The 14,070-nt window shown below is 41.2% G+C and overlaps 2 protein-coding genes and 1 long non-coding RNA gene across 3 annotated transcripts in view; 2 read left to right on the forward strand and 1 right to left on the reverse strand.

Moving 5' to 3' along the window:
• LOC125310213 (mitochondrial pyruvate carrier 2-like) overlaps window positions 1–3,557 on the forward strand; it is an 87,119-nt gene extending 83,562 nt beyond the window's left edge. The window contains exon 5 of the mRNA XM_048267403.1: window positions 2,951–3,557. Coding sequence (XP_048123360.1) covers window positions 2,951–2,978 — 28 coding nt within the window. The 3' untranslated portion in view covers window positions 2,979–3,557. The remainder of the gene's footprint in view (window positions 1–2,950) is intronic.
• Window positions 3,558–5,007: 1,450 nt separating this feature from the next.
• Window positions 5,008–14,070, forward strand: part of acadl (acyl-CoA dehydrogenase long chain) — a 64,273-nt gene continuing 55,210 nt past the window's right edge. Inside the window, exon 1 of the mRNA XM_048267402.1 lies at window positions 5,008–5,154. Coding sequence (XP_048123359.1) covers window positions 5,072–5,154 — 83 coding nt within the window. The 5' untranslated portion in view covers window positions 5,008–5,071. The remainder of the gene's footprint in view (window positions 5,155–14,070) is intronic.
• On the reverse strand, window positions 6,416–8,772 carry LOC125310215. The gene is made up of 4 exons (XR_007196267.1): window positions 8,702–8,772; window positions 7,381–7,451; window positions 7,110–7,163; window positions 6,416–6,565 (listed from the first exon to the last, which is right to left on the reverse strand). It is a non-coding gene; the product is annotated as an uncharacterized LOC125310215 (long non-coding RNA).

Below are 14,070 nucleotides of genomic sequence, written 5' to 3' on the forward strand. Positions count from 1 at the left end.
TGTCTATATTTTTGTCTGTCACATCAAAATCATTCAGTTTAAGCCACCATCAATTGGATGAATAATTGAGGGAACTTCGATAGGCTAGGTGCAAAACAAGCTGAACTAGCAGACAAAAATGAGTCGTCACACAGTTGCTCCCACTCCCAGTCAGTTAACTTTGAATACAAACATTTCCATTTGATTCCTCTTGATACCACAATCGCCTGGCTCAAATCAAGCGCAACAAAATATGGAAGACCATGCAGTAGACAAATATCAATGGTCATTTGATAAAATGATATCATGAATGATAAAATGAGGCCTTACCCCTTAAAGAGACTAGGAGTATCAGTGTAAATGGCATCTGACTATGGGTGTGTTCCAAACGGGAGACAGCTGCCTACTGCCTCCCTCCCTACATAGAGAGCTGTCTCACTAGACATGACTTTGGATTAAATGCATCTTTTAAAAATGAGCGTAGCACTCTAGAATCTTTGGTTAACACTACGGTATGACGTTAGCAAAGGCCTGATGTTAAACTAAATTAGCTTACGTAAGCTAGCAGGCTAACGGTATAAATTAGTTTTACGGCCGGCAGATATATCAGACCAGACGCTATTAATGGTTACAACAATGGCATAATCAGATAGTAAATTGTTTATTTCTAATCTGTAATCTGCAAATCTAAGCAAAATAAGATCACACAAATGGCATTTTAAACAGATTCAGCAGCCATTACCGATGTCATCCGCCATGTTTGTTTACCTTTCACAGCTGTTTCAGACGTTGCCGCAAGGGATTATGGGTAGGAGGCAGCATGAAGTGTGCATCGATGCTGCCTTCAAAAATGACCGTTATTTGGGAATTCTAAAATATCTTAAAAGGCAGCAGAATTTGTTTTTTCGGTTTCGAACCGCACTTGCTGCCTTGCTCCCCAGTTAGATATCTTAAAAGGCAGCAACTTTACCCGTTTCGAACACACCCTATGTGTAGTGTGTTATGTACTGTGTGATGAGAATGTGCAACAAAACAAAGAAGAAATACCTTGGTGACCCAGCAAGCTGCAGCAGAATGAAACCCTGCACTAGAACAGGTCATGAATGCAGGGTCAGTACACCAACCATTTTACAGTTCTGACAGAATGCGAGGTAGGAAACAATCCTGGATGAGCAGGATTACAAGGTCAAGAGGAGTCCATACCACAAGATGACAACTGCTGGCTCCTGTCATGTGCAGATTGCCCTGAATCTGATGCCAGTGATTGTGGGTTTTCTTGAGCTTCAGTAAGCCAGTGATTTCATCCAATTCTAGAAAAAAGTCCTTTCTCTCCGCTGCCTGCAGGTTGGTCTTGGTTCTTGCTGAATAGGGACATTTCACCTCAATGATGAGGTCATTGGCCACCATCCCATCTGGAGAGCCACCGAGCAGGCCGCTGTCAGAAAGGAAAACTCCCCTCTCCTGGATAATCATACAAGTCTGCTCCATGTATTCCTGCTTTGCCTTTGGCTCATGGAGGATTCCCCAATCACAAGCCTGGGGGCATGGAAGGAAAAAGGTGTAATTCGGTATACGTCCATACTAAACCACACAAAAGTGGTGGCTTTGCATACTACAAAATTTGACTGGATATAGTATGCATTCCTATACTTTAGACATAACATTGACATAGTAGTATTATTAATGATTTATATTAGGGCTGTCAGGATAACATGTTAATTTCGCTGAATTAATTACAGACGCGTGGACTAATAATAATAACGCGTTAAAAATGTCTTTGTACCTTTAGTTTATTTTCATGAACTGCTATTTCTTATCCTGGACTGCCACCTAGAAAAGGCAACAACCTAGTAATTATGTGAATAAAAATCTATGTTTAAATGGCCAAAAAAAAAGGATAAGTCATAGGTGGTATTCCACACATTACCTTGGTGTTAGGGTAGCCTACTCTGCACATGTCATTGACAGTGAGTGGTAACTTCAGTCATTTGCATTTATCGTGCTTAAATTCTGACACCAGGCACTATGCTGATGCCTGACCCAATGGTGTTCAATGATTTGCCAATATAATAGTCTTCTGCTGGGTTGCATGTAGCCTACAAGTTTTCAGCCTTTATTGGTTAAATGACCATTTTTATTACGAAAATATTTCTAAACTTCAAAAACAGTGTCATTCAGACTCAACCCTCTTGTTGTTTGTTTGGTGCTTTGATATCTTTTTCGTTGTCGTTTGAACGTTGGCAAGCAGGCATGTTGCGGTTGCAATTTAAGTGAAATTTCTACAATATCCCAACCTATCCCACTCTGATATTTAGAGTTGTTTCGTTAAGATAAAATTTGGGTTCGGCAAAGGACGTACTTTGCCTTTTTTATTCATGCCCATTACAACTATGCTTATCCGCCTCCGTAACTTCCGTATCCATCCAACCTTCGGTCGTCAAATGTCTATGGGAAATAACATGGCGTTTTGAAAGATCGTACCTGTCAAACTCTGTAGGTGACAAAGTAGAAAAAGCTGGTGGGCAGATTGGCCTACACACTTCTGCCATCTAGTTTCCACTGGATTTTTTGATTTTCGGTTGCCGTCTATTGCTATGCTCTATCCCGTCCCCATCACGTAACCAACAATGAAATTGACTCCCATACCGCGGGAATCCCGTGGGAATACCGTGACCCGCGGGATTCCTAAAAAATTGTCACCCTCTACTTTGCATTGGAAAGGCCTGTTAATGTTCATGTGGACCTTTCTGCAACATTTTGAAGAGCCAGATAATATGTCTAAGAAAATGAGTTCTGAATTGAAGAACTTGATAACGCTTTAATCTCATGAATCAGAATAAAGAACAGATGTATAGGCCTACTGAATTTAATTAAAGAGACCCCTATAATTGTTTAAGTACATATATGATGTACATGCATTTGTTTGCTGAGAACATAAAGTGATGATCTCTTTATTTTTTTCTGTTTTCAGATATAATCAAGGACTAAAGCAGAACTAGAACAACCAGATCCGTGATGAACCAAAGACTTCATTAGAAATGAAAAAATAATAATAATATTTGTGTGATTAAGAGCATACATTCTCCATTAAAACATTTTTCTCTCAAACTGTTCTCCAAAAAATCACTTCAGTGTATGGAGAACCTGACTGAGTATGTTCAGAAGCACACTTTGAAAATACCAACAGGCTTACTTAAACGTGTAGTTTGGTGCCTTGTGTATTCCTGATCGACCTTCCATTTCCACAATTTTGTGATGTCATAACATAGGCCCTGCATAATTTCCATAGCAGGCACACTTTAAGGGCCTATTTCACGTTGAAAGTCGAGATAATAATAATTTTGATGAAATGTGATCTATTACAATGGAGGATCAATGGTGGATCAATGTGGTGGATCAATTTCGACACACTCCTCCTAGGTGGTTCATCCGAACTATATCAAAATTAGAGGACATGATGTCAAGATGTTGTTGATGATAAATAGTGAAGGTGTTAAAATGTGTCGAAATGGTGGCGCAATGAATTTAAATAGTTCTCTGAATAAACACAAAATGTGTCAAAGTCACGAAGCATTGGCTGATTTGGCTGAAACTTCAGTTTATTGATTATACTCCTTTTTTGATATATATATTTGTTTTCCTTCTATTTGTTTTATCTGTGAAGCGACCTTGGGTGTCCTGAAAGGAGTTTTTAAATAAAATGTATTATTATTTATTATTATTATTATTATTATTATTATTATTATTGTTATTATGGTAATGTCCAAAATGCATTTCTGGCATAGTATCACCACCTGGCAACAGATAGAATGGCTATTTCACTGGTCTTACCTCTACCATTACTAGAAGTTTCATCAGATTCATCTCACATTTGATGTATGAACTCACAGGGGACCCCCCTCCTTCCCCAAGTGGTTTGACCACAAAATTAATGTAGAGTAGCCTAGGCAACGTAGGCTAAAACAGAATAGCCTATAACCTGTAACTTTCCATAAATGTCAATTTTATATTTCCATTGAGTAGTGATCACTTTTGTACAGTAAATGGTACTTAAACCTTTTCTGTTAGGCTTATTGACAGTATTGTTAAGTTAAAATATGAGGCAATGCAGATTAATCTTAGGCCTATATTGCTGTAGTAGCCTAGCCTAGGCCTAGTGATAGTTTTTGTTTTATCCTATAGTTTATCCTATTTTATCCTACAGCAAGAACAGAAGGGATTTTGAAAATTAGATAAACGGGTCCAAAACGGACCCGGACCAGATGAGCCTTTATGAGTCCGTTGCGGGTCCGCGGCGGATGCATGTATCAATTTGCGGGTCCCAAACGGACCCGCCGCGGAGTTATGGTTTTAATCACGGATGCGGAGCGGATGCAGCGCGGAGCCACGGCGGGTCCGCGATCCGTTCCTGAGAGCAAGTGGACTCCGATGCGGGTCCGTTCCGGAAGCAGTCCTTTTGCTGTGTGGGTTACATAAGGCCCTTTCACACTGGCAAAATCCCAAGAGAGTTCCATTATCAGCATCATAGTTGGCCCCACAAGGCTTTCCATTTTAACATTCCATATGTTATCTTAATGCAGAGGAAGTAGATTGGGAACCAAATAGAACGTTCAAGCATTGTTTTTGTTTTGAAAGGGTCTAAAGGATCTTTGTCAGCAATTAATGCATTTCTAGTTGATTATTATTATTATTATTTTTTAAGAGGCCCCATAGCCCAGGTAAGCCCCTGCATACATTTACATTGATTGTCTGGCGTTATAATTGGAGTGGGTAAGACTGTTTTTTGTGGCAGGCTAACTGTTGACTTGTGCTAGCCAGCACCTGTGAACTCTGCAACTAGAAGGACTGGATGAAACATTTTGAAAAAACATGTCTCCACTAATAAATATCACACTTGCTAACTTGGAAATGAGGTCCTATCCAAAATCCTGAACCACCCTTTTAAACTCTAAAAAGTGGATAGCGACAGAGCATATTGATGCATTTCGGAAACAGGCTTTTATTATGACAAAGCGGCAGCCATATTGAAATTTTCCTGAGGACCATTCGCAGAACAGTGTAGACCAAAGTTGACAGTAACTTTGTTCCTGAGATGAATGTCCTTAAAGTTTTTCAGAAGTATTCTTCTCGAATGAGGAGAACTTACCTTTGCGGACAATACTTTGGCGTTGACAGGTAACTTCAACGTGTCCTATTTGACGGCAATTAATCGTAAACCCTGAAGTATAATGTGAAATCTGACACTGACCTTTTCGATTGTGTTTGGCCTCAGGTAACGTGAACATTAACTTATAGAAATATTTTTGTAACTTTGTGTGGTTATTAACGTAAGCTAAGCTCTCCGTATGTCATTCTTCCACACAAACATTATGGGCATTTGTGGGCGTTAACCAGGTAAAGTTAAGCCATGCTGTTGAAGGTGCAAACAAGTGTAATTATGTGATATCAGGCGCGCCTGTAGGCTACGGTGTTGTGTGCCATTCTGGTTTCCCCCACCTATCTGCTACTGGTTTCCTTGCGCGTTTTCGCGTTGCTCCTCACAGCTGCAGGAGTTGTCAAACATTCACAAACAAGTTGTTTTAGATAGATTTGAAGTAGCATTTCATATCTACGCCACGATCACTACCCAGACAGCAAACGGACTACGAAACGTATCCGCCGCGGAGGTACGGTGAACTCCGGAACGGATCCAGAAACCGCAGCGATGCTGGTACGCGGATCCGATCAGACACCGCGGCGGTCCCACTGCGTATCCGTAAATAAATGGAAACATCCGCCACGGTTTCGCTTTGGATCCGCGAATGAGCCACAGATCCGCTCCGGGTCCGCTTTGGACCCGGTCATTTGAGAGGCATCCGCCGCGGAATCATTTCGGACCCGCTAATCATCCGTCCCAGATCCGTTTAGGATCCGTTCATGAAGCAGTTCATCTGGCCCATATCCCTGGCATATTTCATGGCCAAAAACTAGCTACTACTACAGAAATATATAGCTTAACCTATCTGGCCAACACCTAGACTGCACTAGGTTTTAATGTAAAGTATTGTACCAACCAATATGACAAATAATACAAATGACTTAATACATTCAGTTCAAGACATGAAGTCAAAATCTATCATGTGAAGCACGTTGTGATTTTACAACCAAATGCCTTCATTGTGAAACAGCAAGTATGAAAATAGGGGTTTAACTAGCAGTAGGCTACATCAATTCAGCTCTGCTACACTACAATAGCCTACAAGTTATCCATCAGTTACAAACTGTAAATCCTTTATGCAATTGCTAACTGTCCAATTGTGGAAACTTGTCTCAATGCTCAATGAGAGGTCATCGTAGACACTAAATACATTGAACAGGTATTAGAGGTAAAATGAAATGCAACCATAAAGTGTCAAACTTTTTTATTATTATTATTTAATGAATATTAAGAACATGTTCCAAAACACAGAAAACCTTCATACCAGACCACTGTTTTTCTTAGTGGGAAATAAGTAGCCTGATTTTTTTGGGTAGAGTTGTTGACAGTTAAGACTCCGCCTTGAGCTTTTCCTGTTTGTTGGCTGGTTGAACCACTGACTCACAGCATCTGTAATCATAGAAGCATAACAAAATGAGTTGTTATCCATAACTACCTACTTTTAAACGGAATGTCTGCTACATGAATATAAAGCTACCGCCGCCAGCAGGCTGCTATCGGCTCTGTCTAACTGTGACAAAATCTACTACCTGTAAGGCCTGGGCTACACCGAGTCCGCAAGTGAAGCACTCGGTTCGCAGAGTGTAAAAATAATTTTAGAAGACTAATCCAATGTTTTTAAACATACTGTACGCCGTCACGTCTGGTGTAACCAGTTCCATTGACTACAGTGGAAGCCAATTGTTGCAACAGATGCTCTGCAAACTGAATGCTTCAGTTACGTGCGCAGTGTAGCCTTTCCTGTAAGTGTGATGAGGAGTTATGGAATTGACCACATTTTGGCAAAGACCTGTTCCCTTAAAATACAAAAAAGGCATCAGAAAAGCAGTTCCCAGACACAACTACTTGTTAGTTACAAAGTCCAGCATTTGGGGGTATTAGAAATGAGGTATTTATCAAAGCTGATAAAAGCATTTTATATGTTGAGATTTACCTGCAATTCATCCTGAACCGGTATCAGCAGCAGAGGTCTGTAGTTATTTCTCTTCTAAAATAAAAATATGTGCATTTCATTAGAGAGTTTTTGAAGTAGGTGGATTTTATTACAGAAGACAAGCATATTTTTGTATGTTGAGATTTACATTCAATTCATCCTGAACTGATAAAGGCAGTTACAAAAGCATGTGGTTATTTTTATTATTATTATTATTTTTTAAGTGTGGACCAAAAGTCAAATAAATCAAATGTAAAACTGTATAGCTTACTTTACTTGGCTGGCAGGCCAGGATGAGAAAGGGTAGACCCCCAAACCAGACTGGAGCCACTGGTGAATGACCTGTAACACAGATGTAGAACATAAATATACTTTTACTGCCAAATATTTAACATTACCAATCTTACACTCCATTAAAAAATGAGCTTTATATCGGGATCCAGAGAGTGTGATGCTGATCATTTTAGCTCATAGTTCCGTTGAAAATCGTCTGGTCTGTGACAAGGCAATGATACTTGACCGGTAGAAAGACCTCCGCTCCACAATGAAGCATGTAAAGATGTGAAAAAGTAGTTATAAGAGGCAAAAGTCAAATACTGCCCCTTCTCATTAAATCTTACTCCAAGAAACATTCATCATCATTCAATGAACTTGTTGACGGCGGTATGTCTACATAAAACAAATAGCTTCGGGATTTGTGGCCTTATATTAGATAAAAGTTAGCAAAAGCCCGGTTTTGGAACCAGGAAACGTCTGCAAAAACGGACTTTTTATATCGGCTGATCGAAAATCCTTCCCTGCTTATTTTGTGCAGCCACATAGCAGAGCCCATAGTATGCCAGTTAGCCGACTTTTCGCTAACTTTTACAAAATATAAGGGCACTAATCCCGAAGCAGTTTGTTTTAAGTATAAATATTGTCAACAAAGTTCAAAAACAAACACAAACACCAACAAACACATCTGAGCATGCACGACTCACATCGGGCTATGACAGGGAATATCATTATAACCTTAATTAGCTTATCAGCTGCTAACGTTCAAGTTATCCAAGACCGGTAACGTTAACCAATGTAAAATCAGCCCCCTACCAGAACGAAATGATGTTTAAACACATCCAAAGTAGCCTAGGTTTTCTTTAAGACAGCGCCCGAGTCCATAATCACTAAGAAAAAAAACTAATTTTCCTGTTAACATTATCGTTAGCCAACAAGCTAACGCTAGCTCACGCAAGCCAACTTTGTTGTTCGCAGGCAAACACATGAAGTTAGCTTAGCTCTTTTTAAACATAATTTTGAGTTAAGTTATGAAACGTTAACAAAGCTCAAGTTAGACAGGATTTAGCCCTGTGAAAGGTGAGCTAAATTAGCGTGCGCAACCTAGAAACTAGCTGGTGTGTAACTTGGCAGCTAATATGAGCTAGCACTAGAAGCTACAGCCATCAAGCTGGCCATTAACGTTACGGTATAGCAATTTCTAATCGGATTATATCAGCAAGCAAAGCTAGATAAGTAAGTAACTTGTGTTATGGAAGTACATTTTCACTGGATAGACTAGGTAACTTCAAAAAGAAAGCATATAGGAGCATACTTACAGTGAGCCTTCAGACGCCGCCGTCTTCCACTCCATCAACGAGAAAACTGAGGAAAGAGCCGTTAACTTGAGGGCGTTGATATATGTGAGATTCGCCGGACGGGTCCGGCCGCAGTTTGTTTGAGGGCTGGCAGAGTCGGATTGTGTTCTGTGCCCATAGCCAAATCGGAGGTTGACTGTCCGGCGGATCTGGCGGCTTGAGGGCGGGTCCGCCACAGACTCCTTTGCTGTGTGGGTACACTACACTGCATGTATAGGCTATATTTTTACAAACTTTATAGCATTAAACTGGATTCGATCCTGCAATAAGTAGGCTAAACCAGGCCTACCTATTCAGCGGATTATTTTCAATTTAATTTCACTTAGGGACTGTTCGTTATTTACAAACGGGAGGGATTTTGAGTGCTTCAATCAAAGGTTACATGACCCCCTCCCTGCTAGAAAATTTTCAACGACCCTTCAGCATCATTTTCAAAAAAGACATCACCCTCCTCGGCCAATTGTCGATACCTTCCGCCCACACTTTTAAGCGCTATGAAAACACATTGACTTAGGCTATCACTCTGAAATCAACCTCTGCTTTCTGATCTTACACATCACACTTCACCAAGAGGTGGCCATTTCAGTAGATTTACTCACTAACATCGTTGTGGAAACACAATAAGCATGGAAACTAAATGCACACTTCCTGCAACTGCATTAGCCTACTTGAAATAAGTTACTCCTCTAGTAAGTATTCACATGAAATAGAGCTGGTAAGTCCCGCCCATCCGCTAAACCCCCAGTGGACCTCTAGATTGAAAAATCGTCAATGCAAGTGAATGTGAGAAAATAATTATTTTCTGGTCCCGTTTGATTTGTGCCATGAATGTGAACATATGTCGTCTGTGAATTTTTAATATAATTTTTCATGTTACGAGTTTGACAGGATATTATATGATTCTTCGGCTATCAGTTGTGGAAAAGACATAACGAGAAAGACTACATGTCGCCTGTGACGTGAGCTAATCGCTAACATTAGCTGAGATGCTAGTTTTTGTAACGGCAGGAATAAACACACATGGTAACAAAAATATTTGAAACAGGTCTAGCTTCACTCAACACATTAACACTATGATACAGTGTGATTGTAAAGTTGTATGGTTCACTGTGTTCAAAGTCGATCTTAATAACCCTCTACATCTCGACCAACTGATGGTTGTTATGGGAAACTAGTGATCTGTCGTCTAGCGGAAAGTTGTAGTCCACAAAGTGCTCTCACACAAAGTTTAACCGCATCAAACTTCTACCCGCTCAATTGTAGCATTCTTTACACGAAAATTTATATTAAAAATTCACAGACAACATATGTTCACATTCATGGCAAAATTCAAACGGGACCAGAAAATAATTATTTTCTCACATTCACTTGCATTAACGATTTTTCAATCTAGAGGTCCAGCGGAGATAGCGGAAAAGGCGAGACTTACCAGCTCTATAAAACAATAAAAGATTGAGACCATTCAACAAAGCACAATGGGTAATAACAAATTCAAACACATGAACTTGTTGCTATGGACTCGTCTCTAGGCTTCCTCAGTCATTGTAAAGCTGCCGAAGCTGAACATTATCCAAAACTCAAGTTCTCAGACGAGCGTAATTTGGGAGCTTGCTACACTCCTTCTCAAATGACTTGAAAAGGCCGTTTGCACAATTTCACAAATAATCACAGGGACCGAAAAAAAAACAACTTTTTCCTGGTTTATCATTTTTCCCCGCCGTTTTAATATTTTCCCATAGAATATCCCATATTACTGTAATAATCTCATAACATTAGTCCTGCATTCTGACCTGTCTCTGTGTTGTCCTGTTGTTACCCCTTGCCCTTCCAGTGAAACAGATGTATTCAAATCATCGTTTTGCTTGCTTGAATGCGAACTCAGAGTGATGTTAACCTAGGCCTATTTAAGTTAACGACGTGGTTGTTGTGAGATCACGATTCATTGGTGCTTGGAGTGTTCGGCCGTAGGCTATGTCTACGTGCGCACCTGCCAGGCTACTCAGCTACGAGTAGACAAAGAATTCCCCCTGTATATTCACTCCAAGTTGGCCTACCATAACTTACCAACTCTACACTGTAGACCATAAACTGGCTATTTATATGACCAATGCATTTGTTCAACTTTATAAAGCAGAATTACGCACTGCTACTTGGAACATAACACATTTTTGTTGGCAGGAGAGAGAATGACAGCGATTAACAAATTGCACTTGTTGCTGGTTACCAATAAATAGGTCCTGCTATATTTTTTTTTTGCAAACAACAAAAACAGAAAGGATGGAGACAGCAAAGTTAGAGATGGGCAGGAACAAGGTCAATTGGTAGAAATGCTTGTCAACACGTTAGGAGCTGGATGTGTGGATGAATGAAGCACAAGTATGCTTTATGTTAAGCATGCACACTGTTAGGCTACACGGTAAACTACAAGTAAACCAAAGTTAAATTTAGCTTTTTTAGGGCTGGATAAAGTTGACCAAATGGATATAGGCTGTTATAGGCGTGAATAAAGTAGTCTACTTTGTTGCTCCAACCCTTCCAACGTTAATGGGAGACGAATGTTGAGATTTTCCGTATTTTGCGTGAGAAACCTGGGAAATCTCACTTATTTTCATTGTTCAATGTTGACAGAGCTATGGAACGAAAGAGAACGTTATATGGCGACAGAAATCAACAATCAAACAAGCCACTTTGATTTTTTGCTGTTTTCATTAATACAAAAGATGGGTGACCCCCCCTCCTAGACAAAAAAAAGTTAGGTGACCCTCCCCTCAACAAAGAATAGAAAGACATGACCCTCCCCTATTTTCCTCCGGTGGCCCCGTTTATAAATAACGAACAGTCCCTTATAGAGCGGCAAAACATTACACATGTCTCATGGCGCTTTACAGAATGTTAGACAATCAGAGAAAAGGAAATAAGGCACATGGGTACACAGGGGCGAGGAAAAACTACCTAGAATTGGAGATGCATAGAGAAACCTCTAGCAGATCCATGACTCAAGGGCCTGACCCATCTGCCTAGGGTCAGTTACATAAGGTCTTTATACATGATAAATGCATAGTTAGATGTAGAGAATAGAACATGGTGTTTAAAGCCACCTGAGGTGTATGTTACAAGAGGTGGGATGGCTACATATCCAGTATGATAATGTAGGAATCATATTTAGTGTCAGAAAGTTCAAATAGTCCAGGAAATGGAATTGTCCAGGGGGATTAGGAGTTGTCATAGGGCAAGTAGTGGGTTGCTAGGCTGCACGGGCCAGGAATCCGGGCAGGGGGACAGCAATAGGCGATGATAGGGCAGTCGTAGGGATGGGACTTCAGGTGAGATGAGGGCCAAACACAAGGATGGCTGATGACTGGTAATGGTATACTTCACAAGTGAGGTAAGGGGGTAAGAAAGAGAATTATAGACTGGGTTAGTATTACTTTAAATCAAAATGGTTAATATTGCTAAGTATATAAATGGTACTACAGTGTTACATAGTAAGAATAGTCAAGAGAGGGAGGGTTGAGAGAGAGGGGGGGTTGTACGGTGTGACACATGAAAAGTCCATGACGGCACTATGCTATAGCAGTATAACTAAGGCATGTTGAAGGGTAGTCGACACCAGCACAGGTGAGGTCAGTGACCACCATCGCACGCATGACGCATGACACGAGGACACAGCAGGGTGGTCCATTCCAAAAAACCCTGAGGTGGTATTACTATTATTCCAGAGGAGGGGTGCACGGTAGCAGAAAGCTCTGCCTTCTACTGAGTTATTGAGAGATTATCTCTCTGAGCTACTCCAATTCTCTAAACTGTCTTGTCAAATCACCTATCAATTAACCACGTAAGCCACACCGTGGCGTGCGTACCATAGCATTCATTCCTGCAGGTTACAGGTTACAACTAACCCCGCTGCGTCATTTTTGTTATACGAAGGTAGCTCCTGCTGTGAGTTGACTACATTTTTCAAAACGGTGTTCATTTTTAGCCAACAAACGATTATTAAGATGATACAAGATAAAAGTCGATCCAAGATGGCGGCGCGTACACACGCAGCGACCTCTCTCTGTCCCAACCGTACGGTGTTTTGTTCGATTTAAAAGTGTTTGTCCGAAAGTTTTACGTGTTCGTCCTTGTCTTACTACGTCGTACTACAAGTACAGCAGGCAGTTTTAATTGACATCTGCAAAAGCAAGTTTTGCAGCGTTCTGGACTTTGCAACAGAGGCGCTAAAGGAACTCGGACTACTCCCGCCTGCAACAACACGGACTTCGCCTGCTACTCCTCCCGGAAAGAAAGCGCCGGAAGCGGTGTGCGAGGGAAGCAGAAGAGGGGCAAGCGAGGCGTCCGGGCCAGGCTAGCGGCTAGCCCAACTTCGCCCAGCAATACCATCCATTCTCCTGGCAAATGTACGATCACTGGACAACAAAATGGATCACATACGACTGCTGAGATCAACGAACGGACAGTAAGTAACTGCTGTGTGCTCGTCTTCACTGAGACTTGGTTAAATGACAACATTCCGGACTCTGCTGTACAACTGGAGCAGCTAGCATGCTATCGAGCAGACAGGGCCATTGTAAAGGGAGGTAAATCACGAGGAGGAGGAATCTGTGTTTACATCCGTGACGAATGGTGCCGGGACACTGTAGTAGTATGCAAACACTGCTCACCACTGGCAGAGTTTATGATCATAAAGTGCCGTCCTTTTTTACCTGCCAAGGGAAATTACTGCGATTCTGCTAGTCGCAGTATACATCCCGCCTACCAACAACAACAGCGATAAGAACGCGGCTCTTAGTGAACTGTACCAGGCTGTCAGTGAACAACAGACAGCACACCCAGACGGTTTCACCATCTTCACTGGAGATTTTAACCATGCTGATCTCAAAACTGTACTTCCAAAGCTACACCAGCATGTTGATTTTCCAACAAGAGGAGATAACATCCTAGACCTGGTCTACACTGCACACAAAGGAGCATACAAAGCCACCCCCCTCCCCCACATTGGACTTTCAGACCATATCACTGTTATGCTAATGCCCGCATACAGACAAAGGGTAAAAGCGAACAAACCGGTTTGTAAGCAGGTAAAAGTGTGGCCTGAGGGAGCCTCCGATGCTCTTCAAGACTGCTTTGACACAACAGACTGGGAAATGTTTAAGCAGGCAGCCACTTACAACAACCGGACAGACATAGAGGAGTATACAGACACTGTAACCTCTTACATCACCAAGTGCATCGATGATGTGACCCACACAAAAGACATCATCACTGGCTAACTGGAAGCCATGGCTGACAGGGGATGTCCTCAGGCTGCTGAGGGCCAGAGACAAAGC

Source organism: Alosa alosa, chromosome 17 (genome assembly GCF_017589495.1).
Source record: "Alosa alosa isolate M-15738 ecotype Scorff River chromosome 17, AALO_Geno_1.1, whole genome shotgun sequence".
In the NCBI taxonomy this organism is placed as follows: domain Eukaryota; kingdom Metazoa; phylum Chordata; class Actinopteri; order Clupeiformes; family Clupeidae; genus Alosa; species Alosa alosa.